The sequence below is a fragment of the Leptodactylus fuscus genome, chromosome 4 (genome assembly GCF_031893055.1).
Source record: "Leptodactylus fuscus isolate aLepFus1 chromosome 4, aLepFus1.hap2, whole genome shotgun sequence".
Lineage (NCBI taxonomy): Eukaryota > Metazoa > Chordata > Amphibia > Anura > Leptodactylidae > Leptodactylus > Leptodactylus fuscus.
In genome coordinates this window covers 27,195,025-27,218,958 of record NC_134268.1, presented here as the reverse complement: position 1 = coordinate 27,218,958, position 23,934 = coordinate 27,195,025, and the positions used below count along the sequence as shown (strand labels likewise).

Sequence of the window (23,934 nt, the reverse complement as noted above, 5' to 3'; positions counted from 1 at the left end):
CAAAAGCTAGACTTATTTCTAATGGCATACTTAATATAAAATCATCTAATATAATAATCTACAACAATATGTTATATTTCTATATATTTTTATTCTCTATCAAATGTAGTCATCAAGGTTAATAGAGGGAGTCTAGTGTGTGGCAGATAGGACTTACATGTATTGGAATGATGACCACAAGTAAAGAAAGCAAACTAGCCCCTATACAACCTCAGCACTACGACTTGTAGAATACACTAGAGGGAAAATACATCAATATTCACAAAGTATATAATACTAACTATATCTACCCAGGTACTGCAGAACCTTAATTTAATGGGGATCTCTGGTAACACCCAATTTTGGCTAAAGTAACAAAGCAGTAAATATGCAGAAACCTTCTCATATTATTTAGGAGACACGTGTCATTTAAGGCAGATTACGTTGAGCTCTTTGATATGAGTTTATATATTAGAGGTAGAGAAGCTGAGCTCTGTGATATGTAAGTTTATATGATATAGGAGAAAAGCTAAGCTGTGCGATATATGGGGTTTATAGAATAGATAGGACTCTCATTGTCTCTCCTGGGAGTCCTGTCTAAATTTTCTCTAATCCATCTCTAAATCATTTTTTTGGCACACAAGCCATGATAAATCATCTCCATGGTATATACCAGGTATCCTAACCATTCACTTTCCATCTTCCATCAGATACTAATACCTCCTCCCAGAGCTGTAATGTCATGGTGCTGAATGGAAATAACTCCGTACAGATCAATAACTCCTTCACATACATGTCCGCATTAACTCCTGTTATATCTGATGTCACCCCTAAGAGAGGAGGAACAGCTGGAGGAACCAGACTCACCATCACCGGATCCCAGTTCAGGTATGTTCTATAAGTACAGATTAACCTGGCCATACACATTAGACTGATCTTGGCTGATCTTACAGTTTTGGCACAGTTGCCTGTCTATGTAATGATTATGGAGGACTCCCACCTAAAACGTTGTGAGAAAGGAGGATTGATCATTTGAAGTAACTTCACTTTCTCTAACCTTCCCTTTTAGAATGTATACATATCATGTTCAACTGTACCGAACATTTATGTATATGATGGGTCAGGAAAGAGTATTTGGTTGTCGTCCATCTGGAGTGTATGACCAGTTTTAGTTACAATGGTAGTGCTGGTTTTGTAGTAATGATTAGAGATGAGCTAACAGTAAAATGTTCGAGGTTCAATGTTTGTTTCATGTAGCCCCTCAATATTCAAATCGAATATCGAACCCTATTATAGTCTATGGGGGGAAAATGCTCGTTTCAGGGGTAGGCAACATTCGATCAAATTATACTTACCAAGTCCACGAGTGAGGGTCGGGCTGGATCCTCCGAGAAGTCTTCTCCTTGCAGTGTCCCCGCGGCATCTTCCGGCTCTGAATTCATTCTGCCAGGCATCGGGCCTGGGCAGAGCTGACTGCGCATGCCGGCACTACAAGCGGACATGCCCACGCGGCTCTGCCCAGGCCCGATGCCTGGCAGAGTGAATGAAGAGCCGGAAGACGCCGCTGGGAATCTGCCCGGAGAAGACTTCTAAAGGTAGGAGAAGAACCAGCATTGATTGGCCGACTGTATAGCATTCGGCCAATCAATGCTGGCTCTGCATCGAACTTTTCCATTCGAATAGCGAGTGGTACTCGATCAAGTACGAGTATTTCGAATACTGTAGTATTCGATCGAATACCTACTCGATCGAGTACTACTCGCTCATCTCTAGTAATGATGTTAAGCCTTGATTTACCATTGGAGACTGGGGCTAGCGTTAGAAGACATTTCTCTCAATTTAAGTCAGATGTATGTAAATGTGGATTAAATAGAATTATCCCTGTATTATGTTGTGTGTTTGGACAGTTCCCCTAATTAGGCCATAGCTGAATTGTAATTAGATTACTTGATAGATATGTAATACCTTCTATATCATCTCTATAATGTGGTTACATTGAGGTTCCTCAGCAGCCATCAGTGAGACTGATCCTGTGATAAGTGGCTGATGAGTACCCACAATCTGACATGGGGTTCCTCAAACTCTTGTATATGAGTCATGCATTTCATATGACAGCAATTAACTCATTGTCACTTTTTTCCTCCCCTGTAGCGCTAACATCTCCGCCATCACTGTCACCATAGCACAGTCTGTATGTGCCGTCCAGTCAGCAAATACCACACAAATTGTCTGTATAACCAGCGCTCATTCTCCTTCACAAAGAGCCAAAGTCACAGTCTACATTGACAGCCAAGGCAACGCTAAGATGGTAAGAAACAAGAAAACAAAAGTAGAAGTATAATGTAGAAATCCCATTTCTTCTTTACTAACATATCTGCCGGAGCTTTGAGCACACAGAAGAGAGGGGGTATAGCAAGGTCCATGATGACTTGTTAGAAAAAGTCTAGGTTGGTGCACCATGTTTGTTATTAGAGTTGAGTGATCGGGATCGAGAAAGATCGGATACCGATCGGCGATCGAGCAAATTTCAGGATTGCAATCAGGATCGACTGGAAAATGATTGGAAATCGGATTTTGAAATCTCAAGATCGGCTCAACCGTAAAAGTGACTTTTCCCACAGAGAAAAATAAACAAGAAGAGAGAGACACCAAGCACCAATATGGTGTAGTAATCCAAGTACAGTGGTGGTTATTCTGACCAAATTATGGCCTCTTACCTTATCGGGTTGTGATAAGTTACAACACCCAAAATACACAACAAATAACCGTGGCGGCAGCAGCTACTTCCCCTTGTGTCAACTGACGTACGCACACAACAATGGAAGGAGTCCCTCAGGGTCAGAGACCAATTAAATTTTCCCATAGAGAAGTATTGACTGAGGTTGACTGATCGGGAAAGATCGGAAAAAATAAGTGGTGTTGGGTTTTTCACTGTATGCTATAAACATTAGCTCCTAATAACAGAAGTACACACCTAATCTCCGTGCCTGGGGGACAAAGGATTCTATTATTTCTCACATCACTTATTTGTAGTTTTTACTTTTTTCAATTATGTTTTTTTTCTATTCTTTTTAGGACAACGCAGACTTTTTCTACATTGATGTCTGGTCTTCTAAGTATACCTGGGGAGGGGAATCTCCACCAGATGAGGGGTCAATGGCGGTCATTACACAGGGGCAAACAATATTACTGGATGTCAGTACACCGGTACTGAAGATGCTGCTGATACAAGGTAATGGGACTATATACCATATACTGCATATCAATGATAGAATAGTTATTAAGTATTTAGATGTTAAAGTAGATTTTAGTTTACCTCTACCAATTGTCATTTGTGTCCTTCCTTACCATATTTCTGAATTTATGGTTCTGTGAATGGGACACTACTTATTCCTTGAAGAAGTTTTCTTGGAAGAGGTTTTGCAGGACTTACATATTGATAAGCTATGCTTAGGATAGGTCATTGGCATTGGATTGGGTAGGTATTGGATGGAGTTGGATAAGTAATGTACAAAGTAGTGAAACATATAAAAAAAGGATCTAAATGTATTATTTATGCCTCCCATTAGAAGGTGGGAAATGTGAAATGTTAAAAAATAATGCTGGAATTGTTTTTCTTTTCCATTCCTTCCATAAAGAGTTGATAGAATGTAGTCAAAGAAGCTGCAGTGAGAGCCTGGCCCTATTCTTTTTCACAATGTTATAGCTCAGTATTATACACAATCTTTTCTTCTTTACAAAAGGGGGAACTCTGGTTTTTGATGAGGCAGATATAGAGCTGCAGTCGGAGAACATCCTCATTACAGATGGAGGCGCTCTTCAGGTACTCACACCCTGATATTCACTGTGCTATGGAAATTATTGGCTGATAACATGATGTTAAATGGAATTATTACTATTACTATTATTTACTACCTGAAAAATTCTGCTTCATCAATTTGAATTGGAATAGATTGTGAGGCTGATTTTGAACCCCAAAAATCTGTATGAGCATACCCTTACAGTAAAGTCTTCAGCTGTTTCTATATGATATTGGATATTATATAATATAGTGATCATTTTTCCATCTCTGTCTAGATTGGAACTGAGCAAGCCCCATTCCAGCACAAAGCAATAATCACCTTACATGGACATTTACGTTCCGCGGAGTTACCATTATATGGGGCGAAGACGTTAGCTGTGAGGCAAGGAACCCTGGATCTTCATGGTAAATATATGTAGAATAACGTGCATTCATATTCTGGGGGATAACAACCTTATACCTGATACTGTACAATGTAGGACAACCTAACCCACAATGCAGAGAGATGCTCCCACACACATTAGAGCAAAGTTGGCTAAACTTGACAATTTTGGTGGGACTGGCCATATTATTTCTCATGGGAAATAAACCACTACCAAAGGAGTCTGCCAGCATTTTACCCCTCTCTTCAAAATACATTCTGATTAGCTAAATGTGCATGTCTATGGGGGAGTCAGGAAGAATAACTTTTGGGCAAACTTACTGTTGAAGGTATATGGCCAGTTTAATGGGGTTATTATCCAAGGCCTCAAATTTAATGAGTTATCCTTGGGATAGGTCATTAATTTGAGACTGTGAGGTTAAAGGGATTCTATCATTGGATACTCTATTTTTTTTTTAGCACGTAGGAATAGCCTTAAGAAAGGCTATTCTTCTCTTACCTTTAGAAGTCTTCTCCGCGCTGCCATTCGGTAGATATACCAGATTTCTACCAAACGGTAGAGCGGAGAAGACATCTAAAAGTAGGAGAAGAATAGACTTTCTTAAGGCTATTCCTATGTGTTAGTTAGAAACAAAGGGTATCCAATGATAGGATCCCTTTAGGATACCTGACCCCTCATGGATCAGCTGTCATTTGCACCGTGTATGGAACCAGAAGCAGTACAGCTCTGTACACTGTGCAGTGGTCTGGTTACGCTATTTCATCCCATTGTATGGTGCTGTGTACACTATGCTCAAAACAGCTGATCAGTGCTGGGGTTTTGGACCAGCACCAGTAATGTATACTAAGGACTAGTCTTTCATTTTGGGTCTTGAGTAACCTCTTTAAGATATCACCTAAACTATTAAGGATGTGTGATGAGTAATCATCAGAACTCTTATTTTTAGGCATCCCCGTGCCTGTGACATGGACCAGACTTGCTCAGACAGCGCAGTCAGGAAGCTCAACTCTAATTCTACAGAAAAGTGTGACCTGGAAACCCGGAGATGAAATCGTGATCGCATCAACAGGTGACAGGTACATATCTCAGAATCAATGGGGACATTTATCAATACCTCTACACCACTTTTCTGGTGTAAATGGGCAATATTGCGGTACACATTTTGGTTCGAGGCCATTTCTTTTGCTTCCCTTGCCAAATCCCGCAAATATGAGTGGAGAGGGGTCGAGAGCAGGGGTGCCCCAGCCCAATATATGTATTATAACTCAAGTCAAGGAGAATCCCTCTTTCCTGCTTCAAGCGTATCCCCTTATTATTAAAAATATACAATCAATATATTCTGTACATGACTACGGGTGCGGCCATTTTGACTAAAGTATAAACAGCAGTACAGAGCTGTCATGTAGGCAAGAGATGCCTTCGTTACAAAGTGACTCATTAATTTATGTGTTGTGGGCATGCTCTATAACATTCACAGGAAGGGAGAGGAGGAGCTGTGCTGTTACTCATGACCTATTATAATAGTGTGATCCTGTGTTACCCCCTTCCATCTTTATAATATAGGTACTGTATTTTATTGTAATTCTGATGTCAGATATTAGTGAAATGACCCCAACACTGCAGAGTGTACGCAGAACATGCTAAAAAAATTATCTCTAAATTATAGTAGACCTTACAATTCCTGTAAAAAATGTTTACCTCCATTTTATTATCTCTCCCACAGACTCAGCCAAGTACAAAATGAGAAGAGAACTATTCAGTCTGTATCGGCGGACGGTACAAACCTGACCCTAACAGAGCCATTACTGTACAAACATTTGGGGATTTCGGTCACCCTACCTGATGGCACTGTTTTTGAAGCCAGAGCAGAAGTAGGTCTCCTTACAAGAAACATCGTTGTCAGAGGGTCAACCAATGTGGAATGGAGCGACACCATACCCGCCTGCCCGGAGGGATTTGACACTGGTAAAGATGGATTTTTCTATTACAATATACAGTTGCCAACTGCATGACCATACATTTTCTGTGGTCTACTTGATGACTTGACAATGTATACTCCTGAAGACTATTTAACGGTCAACTCCTTGTATCCTATGAAACTTAATGTTTCTGAGTAGAGATGAGCGAACAGTGTTCTATCGAACACATGTTCGATCGGATATCAGGGTGTTCGCCATGTTCGAATCGAATCGAACACCGCGTGGTAAAGTGCGCCAAAATTCGATTCCCCTCCCACCTTCCCTGGCGCCTTTTTTGCACCAATAACAGCGCAGGGTAGGTGGGACAGGAACTACGACACTGGGGGCATTGAAAAAAATTGGAAAAAGTCATTGGCTGCCGAAATCAGGTGACCTCCATTTTAGACGAATAGTGGATTTCAAATCCGGGTCATATGAGAATGTGAACTTTGTGACTATGAGACAGGGATAGCTGTACAGGCAGGGATAGCTAGGGATAACCTTTATTTAGGGGGGAATGTTATTAAAAATAACTTTTTGGGGCTCTATCGGGTGTGTAATTGTGATTTTTGTGAGATAAACTTTTTCCCATAGGGATGCATTGGCCAGCGCTGATTGGCCGAATTCCGTACTCTGGCCAATCAGTGCTGGCCAATGCATTCTATTAGCTTGATGAAGCAGAGTGTGCACAAGGGTTCAAGCGCACCCTCGGCTCTGATGTAGCAGAGCTGAGGCTGCACAAGGGTTCAAGCGCACCCTCGGCTCTGATGTAGGAGAGCCAAGGGTGCACTTGAACCCTTGTGCACCCTCGGCTCTGCTACATCAGAGCCGAGGGTGCGCTTTAACCCTTGTGCACACTCTGCTTCATCAAGCTAATAGAATGCATTGGCCAGCGCTGATTGGCCAATGCATTCTATTAGCCCGATGAAGTAGAGCTGAATGTGTGTGCTAAGCACACACATTCAGCTCTACTTCATCGGGCTAATAGAATGCATTGGCCAGCGCTGATTGGCCAGAGTACGGAATTCGGCCAATCAGCGCTGGCTCTGCTGGAGGAGGCGGAGTCTAAGATCGCTCCACACCAGTCTCCATTCAGGTCCGACCTTAGACTCCGCCTCCTCCAGCAGAGCCAGCGCTGATTGGCCGAATTCCGTACTCTGGCCAATCAGCACTGGCTAATGCATTGTATTGGCGTGATGAAGCAGTGCTGAATGTGTGTGCTTAACACACACATTCAGCTCTACTTCATCGGGCTAATAGAATGCATTGGCCAATCAGCGCTGGCCAATGCATTCTATTAGCGTGAACTGAGTTTGCACAGGGGTTCTAGTGCACCCTCGGCTCTGCTACATCAGATTGCTACATCTGATGTAGCAGTGCCGAGTGTGCATCAGATGTGTAGTTGAGCAAAACTGACTCAGCACTGCTAAGTCTCTGCATTCGCATAGGAATGCGTAGGCCAGCCTTCGGCCAATCAGCGCTGGCTCTGCCGGAGGAGGCGGAGTCTAAGGTCGGACCTGAATGGAGACTGGTGTGGAGCGATCTTAGACTCCGCCTCCTCCAGCAGAGCCAGCGCTGATTGGTCGAGTTCCGTACTCTGGCCAATCAGCACTGGCCAATGCATTTCTATGGGGAAAAGTTAGCTTGCGAAAATCGCAAACTGACAGGGATTTCCATGAAATAAAGTGACTTTTATGCCCCCAGACATGCTTCCCCTGCTGTCCCAGTGTCATTCCAGGGTGTTGGTATCATTTCCTGGGGTGTCATAGTGGACTTGGTGACCCTCCAGACACGAATTTGGGTTTCCCCCTTAACGAGTTTATGTTCCCCATAGACTATAATGGGGTTCGAAACCCATTCGAACACTCGAACAGTGAGCGGCTGTTCGAATCGAATTTCGAACCTCGAACATTTTAGTGTTCGCTCATCTCTATTTCTGAGGATAACATTTTTTCTACTTCTGCTCTGATCTTAAGAAATGTATTTTGTGAGTTCTTCATTGAAAACCTTTTTTATTGGAAAAAAGTTAAATATTATCAAAGATCCGACAGCTATAAATACAAGAGGACTGATGATATGCTTAGGCTGGTGTGGTGTGTCATATTGTTTTCACAATGGCTTCCACCACCAAATGTGACTTTTGTCATGCCCTGTATGCTGAAACCTTTGAACAATCACTTCTTCAGACCATGTTATGGGGAGTCTATCTAAGTATTGGAGTTTATTATATTGAAAAATCTCTGGATTTCAGTATGGTAACTTGTCCTCTAACTGATTTACTGTAATGTTTGTTAAGACCCTTTACATGGGTCATTGGTCAGGCAAAGGAACTTTTGCACAAACTATGACTTCTGACCTTGGCCCTCAGGGCAGTGATATCCAACAAATGAGAAAATGCTTGTTCGTTGGGTGAAGGCATCTTGTACACAGTCCAGTTATATTAATGTGACCACCGCCCACCTTTGACGTCAACGTTAAATAACCAATCGCAGAAGGCACGTGTCATCAGCCATCTGGGTGCACCCATCATTGTGGCAGGCACGATGGAGTGACACAAGTATGCATCTATCCTTGTGGACCATGTTCACCCCTACATGCAAAGTGTTTTTCCGCAGGATTATAGCATCTACAATGCGACGTGTCATAAAGCTTGCAGTGTATGTGTGCGGCTCGAGGAGCGCCAGGATGAGTTAACCGTACTCCCTTGGCCAGCAAATTCCCCGGACTTGCACCCAATCGAGAATCTGTGGGACCACCTCGATCGGGTTGTTCGCGCCATGGATGCTTAACCGAGTAACCTAGCGCAGTTGGCCACGGCACTGGAGTCGGCATGGCTCAACATCCCAGTGACATCATCACAACATCCCCTCTCTTCCTGCACATCTCGCAGCGGTCCGCTCTGCCAAAGGTGGTTATTCTGGACTTAGACAGGTGGTCACATTAATGGGACTGGACTGTGTATAGCATTCTGAAAATTTATGCTGGTAAAAAGTGGATGTGCTGCCGCCATAAGGAAACTGGGGGCAAATAACTGCATCAATCCTTCTCCGTGCTGTGTGAATAAGGAATCTCTGAAGACTTTTTACATATTATTACTCTTTTTCAATATTCATCTTCTTGTTACTTTAGGTGAATTTGCCACACAGACATGTTTCCAGGGAAAATTTGGTGAGGAGATCGGAAGCGACCAGTTTGGAGGATGTATTATGTTCCATGCACCACAACCCGATCAACTTCTGTCCATTGGAAGAATAGAATATGTAGAGGTACGTGTATAACGCTAAAAACTACAATACAGGGCATACTTCTACAATACAAGGAGATCCTATATCTTCTAATAGCCATCTACATCAATGTCTTCATCCTACTCTACAAAACTTGAGTTTTGGCTATTATATGTGTATTGTAAATATGTGATTTTTTTTTCTTGACACATTCCCATTGACTCTGAATAGTAAAATGGTAGATATTAACCCATAACTAATTGTATCTCAACATAGAAATCAGATATAATTATTAAAAGTTGCCTCAAAGTAATCCACCGGTCCTGTACGGCAATAGGCTGTGTTACATGTTGCAGTGCATCTACAAAACTGTGCCAAAACACAGCAGTTTTGCCAAAGTTTCAGGAAATAACTAAAAAAAACATGAGGTTACCTCATCGAACAAAGCCTAAGGGCTGTATAAGATAAGATTTTCTCAGCCTATTACACAAACTGATGCAGAGCACATGCAGGAGGAAAAATCACTAAGTCTAAGGGGACGTAGCAAAAGGGAAAAGTATAAGGGTTTGCTTTGTATCTCTAATTCCTTTTTAAGCCACTCTTGAATTTGGCTCAAAGAAAAACTAACCGAAACCTGCAGCCAAAAAGTAGCTTTTTCGCAACATGGGAAGTGTTGTTTTCGCCCAGCATATACTTCCATTGTTTGCCAGGACATCAGCTCTTATTACACATGGTAATGTGCTGCTGGTGAACGATTTTCAACTTACATGAAAACAATCACATGAGGGGACCGGTGCAGGAACTTCTGTTATTTTCAAGTCACATAGTATTCTGACTAATAAGGTTTGTATGATTTAAAAAAAAAAAAAAACTACTGCATATTTCTTTTGTAGGTTTTCCATGCAGGGCAAGCTTTCCGGTTAGGCCGGTACCCAATATATTGGCATTTAATGGGTGATGTCATGTATAAATCCTATGTACGAGGTTGTGGCATCCATCAGACCTACAACAGAGCAGTGACCATCCACAACACTCACAACCTACTTGTAGAACATAACGTCATCTATGATATCATGGGTGGAGCGTTCTTCATTGAAGATGGCATTGAGCATGGAAATATACTTCAGTATAACTTGGCCGTATTTGTTCAGCAAAGTACCAGCTTGCAAAATGATGACATTACCCCAGCAGCATTTTGGGTTACCAATCCAAATAACACAATAAGGCACAATGCCGCTGCTGGTGGCACACACTTTGGCTTTTGGTATAGGATGCACGATAACCCAGATGGACCTTCCTTTGATCCTAACATTTGCCAGAAGTTCATGCCACTTGGAGAGTTCTACAATAACACTGTTCACTCTCAGGGATGGTTTGGCCTTTGGATTCTTGAAAGTTACTTCCCGATGGTTGCGCTATATCCCGGTTACTCTTGTAGCTATTATGGACCATCCCCAGCTATTTTCAGATCTTTGACCACCTGGAATTGTCAGAAAGGAGCAGAATGGGTCAATGGTGGTGCTCTCCAGTTCCACAACTTCACCATGGTCAATAATGAAGACACTGGCATAGAGACTAAACGAGTCATTGCAGATTATGTGGCTGGATGGGGAGAGACTTATGGAGCAGTCCTCAAGAATGCTATCATTGTAGGACATCTGGATGAGCTAGGACTTGGTCCAGCTTTCTGCACCGCTAGAGGCATCACCCTGCCATTTGATGAAGGACTCACTATCTCATCTGTGAAGTTTGTGAACTTTGACCGACCAAACTGCGCAGCAATCGGTGTTACAAGCATTACTGGGTTATGTACTGACCGATGTGGAGGCTGGAGTGCAAGATTTAATGGAATACAATTCTTTAATTCATCCAACAAGGCAGGATTTAGATGGGAACATGAAGTTGTTCTTATTGATACAGATGGGACCCTAACAGGTAAATACATGAATAAGTCATCCATCCGAAATATGTCACTGTATAAATGCAGTCTTATTTGCAGGCAGCAAGTTATAGAGCAGGGGAGCCCAGTATTGTAGCAAAAAGATTCAGTCTAACTTTGGTCCATAGATGAACAACTCTCACCTGGCAGCCATTGCCTCAAGTTAATTTTTATAGAGTAGTATTAACTAGTATGGAATGAAAGTTTGGCAGCCTCCGTACAAAATTGATGGTGGACAATTCTGGGTCTAGAGGAATCTTCATTCAGTGTAATGTACCTCTATTATTTTGAAACATCCGTGAGCACAACTTAGGCTGGTATCCCCACTGGAAAATGTAGTGTGAGTGTACGCCATAATTCCAGACTAGACACTGTTGTGTGAAAGGAATTTAATGTATCATAGTGATAGTGGGAAATAACAGAACTACCACCATAGCAGCAGTTGCAGTTTTTTTTTTTTTTTTTGAAGAGGCTGTTACCTACTGGATTACTCTAGCAGGTACCAGCCAAAATTCACTTACCCATCTCAGAGATGTGATATATATATATATATATATATATATATATATATATATATATATATATGGAATTGCTAGTTGCGCAATTCCCTACAGCTGTTGCTGAAACAATGGAAGAGGGGAAGACAGAGATAGTGAGTTCCAAACTTGACCTAGCCCCGGTCCCTACCCACTTGCCAGACCTGCCCTAGGCGACAGATGTCAACTTGGCGACAGTCCCTTCTCTGAATAAGTGTACACAGAAGACAAGACAAACACAGAATAGAATTCAGCAAGCCAAGGGTCAAGCCAGAGAGACAAAGCAGTACAAAATTGTAATCCAAAAGAGTAGTCACAAAGGAAGCTAAAGGTCAGAGATCGGTAATACAATAGTAAGTGAAGTAGGAAGCTAGCGAGGACAAGTCAAAGGACAGAGTCAATATAGCCAGCAACCCTGTGTGGGCTGATGACCTGTATGTAGGAAGCCCAGGACCTACCCCACACTTGATTGGTAGACAGGCTGTCAATCACCCAGGCAAGGCTAAGATTAACTATTTCATGGACAGAGACAACAAGGTGCAGAAGGTGAGTATGGTAGAAAGTCAATTACACAGCATAGGTAATAGCAGTATTCAGACAGAGCAACAAAAAACTGTAGGTAAGGAATCAAACTGAACATAACTCCTGTTCCGCATGTGCGAGCGGAGGGTGGCGCAGAGACTCGAACAGGCAGAGACGCTACATGTCTGTGTGTGTGTGTGTGTGTGTATATATATATATATATATATATATATATATATATATATATATACACACACATTCCCAACTACAATCTGGCAGTCAGTATCAAAACCCTGGATCAATGTGTCCTTAAAATCTAGAGTCCATAACCTGTAATATTGTTTTCTGTGTACACAATCGATATCATTACAATCAGAAATGAAGATGTTACTTCCTTACTATTTTGATTTATATTAAGATAGTAATAAGTTGCAAGTAAAAAAATTGTTTTTGTTTCAATATAGGAAAGGCAGGAGGGAAGGTGGTACCAAAAAGTGGCCTCCTTGATCCTTCCCAGTGCAGCCAAAGCAGTGACTGGAGCATCGGCTTCCCTGGATCCGTCTGTAACGCCTCCATCAGCTTCCACAGATTGGCCTTCAATAACCCATCTCCTTATTATCTCCTTGGAACAGATGTCATCATCTCAAATTCTTTTGGTATGTTTATGATATTATGGATATACTGTTTCAAATGCTTAAACCCCTAAGGATGCAGGCAGTTATGGTCCTTAAAGCAGTTGTCCAGGAATTGGAAAGATTAAGGAGGAGCTCATGAAAGGTGTAAAATAAGCCCCTTCACTGTCAGACGTCCTGTGTCCCGTATGACCTCTGAGGCCAGTGATGTTTTGAGTGACATCACCTGTTCCTTACCAGCAACATGAGGGACGGAGGATTTCCGGCAGCAAAGGGATGACATGCACCTGAACAGACACTGGAGTGTCTGGGACAGAGAAGTATAGTTAGTTTGTTATGTTACACCAATGTTTCACTTAATGTGATTATGACTACTTTTATAATACTTTTACTTATATTTATTTCAAGCACTGGCACCTCGCTCTTTTTTTTTTCTAGATTTCGGTTCCAATTTGGTCAATTCGTTTGGGGGTCAGCCAGAAGTCGTTTGGGTTTTTGTACGTTGTCTCGTCGTAAATGTGAAGGGGGTGCGGGTTTACCAGATCCTTTTTTGTACTATAAAGCTGCGATTTTGCTGTGGCTTTTTGATTGGCGCTATCGGGGATTTGATAAGCAGTGGATAGCTATTGACAAAGAGCTACTTGCGACATTTCTTTCCTCCTTGCCTTGGATCCCTGCTAATTATGGTCTGAGACAGGTTCATCATACACTTGTTTCTGCTCACTTTCTTAGGGTCTGGGATTCAGTTTGTCATAGCCAAGACATAGCGATCATCCCTGGTCATTTGCGTCCCTTGTTCCATAATCCTGTGTTTCTACCAGGTTGTCTTTCTCACATTTTTTTGTGTTGGCCTGACCAGGAGGACGTACGATTATGCAATGTCCTGGGTTCAGGCTCTCCCTTCTTCATGTATCCAATCCAGACTTGGTTTTGTCCTGGTCAGAGCATTATCAATTGTCTTGTTTTATTCGAAAATTTTCTTTGGTATCATTCTTGTCCCCTGGCCCCACCGTACTGGAACAGGCTTTGCTTCAGTCTCGTTCACCTGACCAAGTAGTTTCTTTCCTTTATAACATTTTGCTGAGAGATTCAACATTAGGAGTCCCTTCTTATACTGCGATTTGGACTAGAGATTTGGAGATCTCAATCTCCCCTACTGATTAGTTTAGAATTTTTTCGTTTGCACATAAACTACCTTTGCTGTGTAGTGCGCAGGAGCAAAATGTTAAAATCCTAACTCGGTGGTATCGATGTCCAGATCTCCTACATTGTTCACACAGCGTTTCCATAACCAGGGACCTGTCAGATAACAAGTGATGTCTCTTACTTTTATCTACAGCTCTGCAGGACAATCAGTTCAGCTAATTGCAGTTTGCTGATAAAGATGAGTCTGTTATCTCTCTATGTAAACACACAGATAACACTGAGTCATTCTCTACAAGCATGTGTATATTATGTGATCTGCATAAGTATTGTGATACTTCAGTGTCACAAGAGGAAGGGGCGGAGAAATACAGGAAGTGAGAAGAGGAGACAACAGGCAAACCTATGAAACAGTGAGAAGTGAAAACTCCTTCATAGCTAAGAAAGTACTTTTTTCTAGGTGGTATAAAATTGGAGCTACAACCATTCAAATTGAACACCCCCCCCCCCCCTTTGGTAAATAATTCAGCTCTACATGTTGCATTTAGAACAAATGTATGGGAAAGACTCTTCCTGGCAATGCTCAGTTAACGCATTTCTACTGAGAACTTTATAGCCTCCTTTCTATTAAAAGGAAGTTAGATAGGTTAATAAAGAATATTACAAAACATGTTCAACCCTTCTCTCCCCCCGACACAATTGCAAAAATAATATGACTTAACACTTTTACTTATGGCACTGATATATGGGCTTATTTGGCCAACAGGACAGGTAAGAGATAACAGAAGTCTGTAAGGGCTGTGGAATTGGTAGATGAAACCACCAACTCCAACTTCTCTATTTTTCTACAGCCTTGGGACTTGTATATTCCGTATAGCACATGCAACCTTTCTGTAAGTGAACATGAAGCCCTCTTTTACTTTCTCTAAATACAAGGTAACTTTTACTTTTAGGTGCCAGCCATGTACCTTACCTGGTACAACGCTTGACCCACCCAAATGGATGGATGGCCTTATTACCTAATGCAGATTCCTTCAACTTGTATTTCTATGGAGCTGAATCTATCACAAACATTTCCTATTGGGCTACTTTCTATGGATTTAAGGTAAAGTCAAGGCATCAACCCCGAACTGTGTGATCAGATAACTGATATTTGTCATCATTCAACTTTAGGTATCTGCCATTTCCAATAACTTTACCATATGATTGTATTCTATATAGAGTGAGGACTATGTGCTGATATCCCACAACTTTACCCAGAATCCAGACAAGTTCAGAATAATTGATGCCCGCAATGCGTCCACACAGCCGGTGACCTGGAGCAATAATAGCAATGGAGACTGGTACTTCAACGATAACACAACCACCCTGACCTATCTAGGTAGGTACATGTGTGTGATCCTAGTACTCACTATTACTCAAGTTCTTTCCTAATCATTATCCATAGAGGGATCGCATATTCTATTATTCTAATTATAATATTTCATTATATTTTACTATTCTATTAATTTTGCATTGGTCTGATTTGATACATATTATTTATTTAAAGTGTAACTAAACTTTCAGAAAATGTTGGTCTTCTGGCAGTATTTGTGACATTAATATATTTTGAGTTCTCTATCTACTCCTAGTGTCTGGAAGATGGAGACTTTGGAGACGTTCCGTGGCTGGGATACTGGATCCAACCATGTCAAACACCTATGTATACCTGTCAGTCTACCAATGCTATTTTAAGAACTGTGTTCCACCTCCTCCCCCAACCCTACCCAGCCCAAGCTCTCCAACTTCAGCCCATGAGTAAGTGATGCTGGATTGTAATTTGTAGATCAACATTTGTAATTCTCATATTGTATCAGAAAATACCTATCCTTGGGATCAATTGAAGATCAGTGGGGCGCGACACCTGGGATCCCTGCGGATCATCTGTTAGAAGTGATGCTCTTGGTGTGCCGTTTCCGTATTATAGACCATGTGACATCACATTTATCAGTCATATGGTCTATTTGCAAGTGTGTTAGATTACTATACAGGTTAATTTTACTGTGGCAAGTACAGGGATATGGGTAGAATTTTTCAGAAGAAGAGGTTCATCAGTGGGTAGAGATGAAGGGGGGCCTTCTCACACACAGTATAATGCCATCTCAATGCTTCCACACAATATAATGTTCTCCTTATTGTGCTCAAACAATATTAGCCCCACACAGTACAATGCCCTTTTATATCCCCACACATTATAATGCCCCCTTTATGCCTCCTACACAATGTAATGCCCACCACACAGTACAATGACCCCAATTGATGCCCCAACTCATCTCCACACAGTATAAGGTCCTGAGCCCCAAACAATACATGGCTTAGAGAGTGAACGGTCAGATATGAAACCACCCCAGCAAAAGTGCTCACGTAAGAAAAATGGAGTTGTGGCCACTCCCATAGGGGGCATGGGCTTGGATGACAATTGCTGCAGTGGGCTGTGCTGTCAATAGACTCAAATCTATGAGGGAATCTGTGAAAATGTCCTTTTTCATGAGTGTTTTGTCCATTGGTCATGCGTATGTAGCTTAAGGCTGGGTTCACACAGTATTTTTTAATGTGCATTTTTACTCTCCTTAAAGGGGTTTTCCCACAAAACAAGTTATCCCCTATCCATATGATAGGGTATATCTTGCAGACCAGTGGGGGTACAACCATTCAGACCCCCACTGATGAGGAGACTTTTTTGCAGTTCTTGGCTAACTCCAGTGTTCTAAATAAACTAAGAGCACTGATCTGTAACTTAGGGGATAAAGTAACTTGTTTTGTGGGAAAACCCTTTTAACATGTGATTTTTCAAACTAAACATTTGTGATCAATGTTAGTCATTTTCATTGATCTAGAAAAAATAGCCACGTGTTAACGCAAGTAAGAAGCTGCTGAGCAATAATACCTTAGGCTGAGGCTCTACGTTGCAGAATCGCAGCTTTTTTGATGCAGAATTTGTTAGTTTTTTGAGCCAAAGCCAGGAGTGGATTGAGCAGAAGGCAGAAGTATAAGCGCTTCCTAGAAATTTCCCATTCCATTTGTAGCCATTCTTGGCTTTGGCTCAAAAAACGCAACAAAATCTGCAACAAAAACAGCTGCATTTTCACAATGTGGGGCCTCAGCCTTAAAGAGGACCTTTAATGGTTTGGGGCACAGGCAGTTCTATATACTGCTGGAAAGACGACAGTGCGCTGAATTCAGCACACTGTCGGCGTTCCCGATCTGTGCCCTGGGTAAAGAGCTTTCAGTCCCGGTACCGTAGCTCTTTACAGTCCTCCCCGCTCACACTGTACAGTGCAATAGGCACTTCTGTGGAGAAGGACGTTCCTGACTGACTGTCAGGAACGCCCTTCTGACTGTAAAGAGCTACGGTAGCGGGACCGAAAGCTCTTTAACCGGGGCACAGATCGGGAAAGCTGGTAGTGCACTGAATTCAGGGCTTTCCAGCAGTATATAGAACTGTCTGTGCCCAAATCCATGAAAGGTCCTCTTTAAGGGTCCATTCAGTTGTCAGAAAATGAAAAGGAACTTGAGGAGGACGTGTGCATTGGATTATTCTTCAGAATATTCTTCACAGGATTAATTTTCCAATTACAGGACACTCCACCCCTTCTGAGCATTTTAACCATTTGAAGCAATACTAATGCATCTTCTTAAAATGTGGGAACCTACTCAAACCTATTATATTCTAAAGATGCTCTTTTAAAACCCTGTGTAGAGAAACGCAGCTAAAAATGTTTTCGGAACAAACATGGCAAAAATGTATTGCGTTGTTTTGAGGATTTTTGCAGTATTTTTGTTGCATTTTCCTCTGTGCTTTTTCTTGCCCTATTAAATCTATAAGAAACATGTTTGCGACTCTGCAGCTAAATTTAAAGGGATTTTTTGTCTCTAACACGCATGAATAGCCTTAAGAAAGGCTATTCTTCTCCTACCTTTAGATGTCATCTCCGCACCGCCTTTCGGTAGAAATCCCGATTTTCTTTGGTATGCAGATGAGTTCTCTCGCAGCACTGGGGGCGGTCTCCAGTGCTCAAACAACACTGGGGGCATCCCCAATGCTGCGAGAGAAATCTCCAGCACCGCCTCCATCTTCTTCAGGAACGGCCTCTCTGTGTCTTCTTCCGGAGCTGGGGGTCAAACTTCTACGCATGCACAGTCAGCTCTGCAGAGCAGACTGCACATGCCCGCGGCTATTTTCTTTACCGAACGGCGGTGCGAAGAAGACATCTAAAGGTAGGAGAAGAATACTCTTTCTTAAGGCTATTCCTATGTGTTAGGGACAAAAAATGTCATTTTAATGATAGAATCCCTTTAACATGTTAATATCTTGAAAAAAAAAAATCGCAATATGTGGTTGAGATTAAATAAAATCCCATTCACTTTGCTGGTGCTGTAAAACGAAGTGTTATTTCCACATCAGCCAAAAACATTTCCACAAAGTGGGGCCTTAGCCTTGCTCAAGTTTTTAAGTTGCGGAAGGTCCTGCCCATGAAGCTAAGAGGGAGCCTCCACAAGCACCAGATAGTCTTGTTGCAAGGATGGTTTTCTCTCTGTGGTCAAGTAGGACATCATCAAGTGTAAGCCGATGGCCGGCCAGCTAATGGAGGGGGTGTACATCTCACCCAGACTACTAAGGTGGGTTAGATGAGAAAACTCCAAAACAATGTTTCTCAGCAGATAATTCTGTCTGCTGAGTGTTATTTCAAAGTTCCAGTTACTGGGCTGGATTTTTAGGAATGGCACGTAGGTTGATAGTGGGACCTGTCATTCCACCCCCCTCCAGTCCACACTTTGGAGATGTTCCGGCAGCGACTCAGCTTTTGAGAGTCTCCTCGTCAAGGAGGCTTAAGAAGTCAGCTCCAGCAGCAGACCTTTGGCAGAGTTTGGCTGGAGAGCCAAAGAAAGAGGTCGTATTTTTGGAGCTGTGTCCTGAATGATTCTACTGGCTTTTGATTTCTGTGATTCTAAGTGAGGTAACCTATTCTATGTATAGTTAGAGCCCAGCCGGGCAGGGATTTATTTTTGTATTGTTTCCTTTTGTTGCTGCACTACCTTTTTGAGTGAAAATATTACTCCACCTTTGTTTTGGACTAAAGAAACTGGACTTGTGTGTCTATGCCACCCCACCTAGCAACCCCAGACCCTGACACAAGTAAATTATGTAATCTGTAAGCATAAACTTAGTGATTAGCCTAGGTAATTAGTGTTGAGCGAATAGTATTCCAAACTATTTGTCGAATACCTCGCTCCCATAGGAATGCGTGTAAGCAGCCAAACGCCAAGGAGTTAAGCACATTGAATCTTTGTCGGCCGCTAACACGCATTCCTATGGGAGCGAGGTATTCATATCTACTATTCGCTCAACACTATAGGTAATATTTGTACAATATTCATCTTGTCTTTCCAGTTTATGGTCCAATCGTTCCTTCTGGGAATCGTCATCAGAAAACAATAACACAGTACCGACAGAAGGATCCAGTGTTGTCATCCCGGCAGGTAACTCTGGGGGAGATTCGCCATTCCTCTAGGCCTTTTGTGGTATCAAAAAACTTTTTAAATTGCATTTGTGATAGAAATTGTTTTTGAAAAAGAGGTGTGACAAGGGCATTTCATCATTTAAAAAACTAACATTGAATTCATTTATGACTGCGTTTTCTGCTTTATCATCCCAGGCAAGTGGCTTGTAGCTGACGTAGAAATCCCATCTCTGCATAAACTTATCATCTATGGTGTCCTGGAGCTGAGAAATCTCACCAACAACTCCACAGCCCCGGGTGCGCCCACCTACACAAGAACTGTACTCAATGCTACATACATTTCCATCCAGGTGAGGAACACAATAGTCATATCTGGTCAAAATTTTATTTTGGAAAATATCTATGATATACCTACTTTCTGTTTATTGGTTTTGGGTAGGGTGGAAGATTGATAGGAGGAACAAAGGATGACCCATTCCAAGGAGAGTTACATATTATACTAAGAGGAAATCATTCAACCCCAGAGTTGCCATTGCCTTATGGACCAAACCAAGGCTCAAAGGTTTTAGGTAAGTTTAGATATGTAATATTGTGGACATATGAAGACAACATGGACATTACATATTTATGGATTCCTTCATCTTTTCTGTATAGGAGTGTTTGGTCAATTGGACCTACATGGACTTCCTCACTCTGTGTATAGAACAAAGCTGGCAAACACAGTGTTAGCAGGATCCCGATCCATCACCCTCACAGATCCAGTAGACTGGAAGGTGAGTATCATCATTTCTGATTCAGTCTAAGGGGAAGAAAAGCTGGGGCAAAAGGAAAATGGGAAGAGTTACTCAAGTTCTGAATATAAAGCTGAGGCTGGATTGGTTGTGGTGGCCAGCTTACTCTTCAAGAAGTTCTGGAGGGAACTTTTCCAATTAGACTTGAACTTGTGAAGTGCAGTTTGGGGTTTCACTCAAAGGAATCAGACTTGACTCCATTTTATGACTTTTACAAACTGATTCTTATAGCTTAAATTTCACCACACTTTCCTTTACAAGGTGGGAGAAGACATTCTGATTACGACTACCAGTTATAGTGCTTGGCAGACTGAAACCAGAAGTATTGTTAATGTTTCTTCTGACCAGAGAACCCTCACATTAAATGCTTCACTCAGCTACAACCACTCCGGTAAGTGACAGGTACTCTCTAGTTTGAATCCCCAATTTATATTTTTTGTAGCATTCATTTATTAAGGATTTTAGAGTATTTCTCAAAAATAAGGGCATTGACAATGATATAAAGAAGACACAGTGTGAAATTCAGACTTCACACAGAAGGACAGTGCATAACACAAAGTTTAGATATTGTACAGTATGTGGGTAAAAATATCGCCATTAACACTATAAACCATGTAAACTTAAGTGTACTCTTTTATACTTTAAGGATATTCTAAAAATGTTATAATTAGAGATGAGTGAACAGTAAAATGTTCAAGATTCGATATTCGTTTCCAGTAGCCCCTCAATATTCAACTACTCGAATCGAATATCGAACCCTATTATAGTCTATGGGGGGAAAATGCTCGTTTCAGGGGTAGGCAACGTTCGATCAAATTATACTTACCAAGTCCACGAGTGAGGGTCGGGCTGGATCCTCTGAGGAGTCTTCTCCTTGCAGCGTCCCCATGGCGTCTTCCGGCTCTTCATTCACTCTTGCAGGCATGGGGCCTGGGCAGAGCCGACTGCGCATGCCTACACTACAAGCAGACATGCGCAGTCGGCTCTGCCCAGGCCCGATGCCTGGTAGAGTGAATTCAGAGCCGGAAGACACCGCGGGGAAGCTGCACGGAGAAGACTTCTAAAGGTAGGAGAAGAACCAGCGTTGATTGGCCGACTGTATAGCATTCGGCCAATCAATGCTGGTTCTGCATCGAACTTTTACATTCGAACAGCGAGTGGTACTCGATCGAGTACGAGTATTTCAAATACCGTAGTATTCGATCTTATACCTACTCGATCAAGTACTACTCGCTCATCTCTAGTTATAATCAGTAAGTTACTTACATTAGAATTTGGGTGATTTTTTTTTCTTTCTGTTTTTAATTTCCTTCTCATTATGTATATTTAAAATTTTTTTAAAATCCTGCAGTTTTCACTCTGACCACTTCACCTTATTATGAGTACATTATTAGTAGTCACCTCAGTATTACAATGAACGTTATCTCCTAAATATATACTGTATATAGCATAGGTACTACCATTCACAATAGGTAATAATGTAACTGATACTCGCTACAGGCTGGCTACTTGTACTAATGGGACAATAGACAATATGGCGCTCACCTAGCCAAGCCCAGCTCCACAGTCTGCTGCTATGAGTGATAAGACACAGACCTCCTTAAATCTGTGTCACTGCTAGTAGAGTCTAGCCGTTCTTTGAATTGGCTACTGAATCGGGGTTTATAATGCACTTATCCTTCTCAACTAGTCCAAGTTGCACGAGCCCCCCCCCCCCTTCCCCCACAAGTAGCAAAGCGTTTTTTTTCTGACGGCTGGATTAGTTCCTCCCGGCGCAGGAATGAGTGCACCCCCTTTCCATGATGGGTAACCCAGACAATCTTTGATGTCAATAAGTTGAAATGAAACATCTCCCAGGGTGCAATTCACTTTTTCCTCACAAGAAGCAATGCAAGGTCTGCCTTCTAGAAATTTCCCAAAGGAAAAATCACTCAATGACCTGCACTGGCTCAAGTGAGATGTACCAATCAACACACCTCAAAGTGGAAGTTACTGTATATATCAACACAACCTGCAATACAACATGACAATGGCTAGAGAAAGCAAAACTATGTCACACTGTGCCGAGGCCATGCACAGTGGTTTATGTGACTAAAGTGTGTGTCCACACTACCACACTACAGCTCATCTACTCCTCTTCAATGCATGACGATCCCTTCACAGGTCACAGGACATGTCTAGAAACCTCTTCGATAGTCCTCAGTGTACATCTCTAGGATATTATGGTCCGGGGGGCTGCTGTAAAGCATACCTCTAAATGCTGTAAACAGCAGCTCAGGCAAGATAGCTGCCTCTATAATAGTGTACACAAAATAGAATAAACAGATGAGAAAATAGTAATATATTTCATGTTTTGGTTTTAATAATAATATTTTTCTTTATTTATATTTTGATGACATTTATTAATTCTAATTTTCTTCCAGCTTACACCTATCAAGTACCAAACACAACCCTGACTTACACCCTGGCCACTGACGTGGCTTTACTTAGTAGGAATATTAAGATCATTGGTCAGGACTATCCTGGTTGGTACAGCGAGTCATTTGGAGCCCGAGTTCTCATCAGCACATTTTCAGTCAACAACATAGTATATCGAGGTAATGTAGAATTTACCAATTCTTTCTATAATAATGGAGCAGTTCTCTATATATAGCACAGGGAGTCATCCTGCACCATGACCGGTGCCATTGGACACCATACTGACCCCATAGAATACTATGGATTCAGTTTTGATATCAGTTTACCTTTGCGTAATAGAGAAGAGTCCGGAAAGCCAGAGCCATTACTAACCATTGAATGATTGTGTTTTTGAAGGCAGTGCAAGAATTAAAAACGTGGAATTTTACCACTCAGGACAGGAAGGTTACAGAAACCCCACAGACCCGCGGTACTCATTGGCTTTCCTCAATCTTGGAGAGGTAAATTTTTTAAAAAATGTGTTTTTCTCTTTTTATTTTTGGAAAAATGTTGTTAAATAGATTACCGTGTATACTCGAGTATAAGCCAAATTTTTAATCACAGTTTTTGTGCTGAAAAAGCCCCCCTCGGCTTATACTCAAGCCAAGCAAAAAAAAAAATGTTTTTTTTTTTTTTTTTGTTTGTTTTTGTTTGGGGGGTGGGGTGAGGGGTGGACTATGACCAGCCACAATATTAATGTATAGAATCTCCCATAAAATAGTGAAAAAAAATAAGCTTTAAAAAATATAATAAAAATAATAAAGGAAATATAAGTTTTAAATCGCTCCTTTCCCTAGAATACATATAAAAGTAGAAAATGACTGTGAGACACATACACATTAGGTATCCCTGTGTCTGACAGTGCCCGGTCTACTGAATATAGGGGATCTGCAGGGCTCCTGTTCCGTCAGGAAGGGGTTAATAGGAGCACTGCAGATACCCTATATTCAGCCAGACTGAATTCCAAGTGGGGGGAAAAAAACCCAGTCCTCAAGCTCAGGGAAGCGGCAGACAGACAACCAAAACACCCCCTCCCCTTCCCCAGCACCCAGCAACTACTGCACCCA

General features: G+C 41.7%; 1 protein-coding gene across 1 annotated transcript in view; it reads left to right on the top strand.

The window, feature by feature from the left end:
* The window catches only part of LOC142200095 (fibrocystin-L-like), a 178,476-nt gene that overhangs the window by 96,613 nt on the left and 57,929 nt on the right, over nucleotides 1-23,934 (top strand). The window contains exons 40-59 of the mRNA XM_075270159.1: nucleotides 690-867; nucleotides 2,131-2,287; nucleotides 3,055-3,211; nucleotides 3,723-3,802; nucleotides 4,057-4,186; nucleotides 5,111-5,240; nucleotides 5,888-6,129; nucleotides 9,252-9,388; nucleotides 10,240-11,281; nucleotides 12,808-12,999; nucleotides 15,072-15,223; nucleotides 15,340-15,499; nucleotides 15,750-15,915; nucleotides 19,550-19,638; nucleotides 19,815-19,969; nucleotides 20,059-20,188; nucleotides 20,274-20,392; nucleotides 20,672-20,801; nucleotides 22,834-23,007; nucleotides 23,225-23,328. Of these exons, the coding sequence (XP_075126260.1) occupies nucleotides 690-867; nucleotides 2,131-2,287; nucleotides 3,055-3,211; nucleotides 3,723-3,802; nucleotides 4,057-4,186; nucleotides 5,111-5,240; nucleotides 5,888-6,129; nucleotides 9,252-9,388; nucleotides 10,240-11,281; nucleotides 12,808-12,999; nucleotides 15,072-15,223; nucleotides 15,340-15,499; nucleotides 15,750-15,915; nucleotides 19,550-19,638; nucleotides 19,815-19,969; nucleotides 20,059-20,188; nucleotides 20,274-20,392; nucleotides 20,672-20,801; nucleotides 22,834-23,007; nucleotides 23,225-23,328 (3,824 nt within the window). The remainder of the gene's footprint in view (nucleotides 1-689; nucleotides 868-2,130; nucleotides 2,288-3,054; nucleotides 3,212-3,722; nucleotides 3,803-4,056; nucleotides 4,187-5,110; nucleotides 5,241-5,887; nucleotides 6,130-9,251; nucleotides 9,389-10,239; nucleotides 11,282-12,807; nucleotides 13,000-15,071; nucleotides 15,224-15,339; nucleotides 15,500-15,749; nucleotides 15,916-19,549; nucleotides 19,639-19,814; nucleotides 19,970-20,058; nucleotides 20,189-20,273; nucleotides 20,393-20,671; nucleotides 20,802-22,833; nucleotides 23,008-23,224; nucleotides 23,329-23,934) is intronic.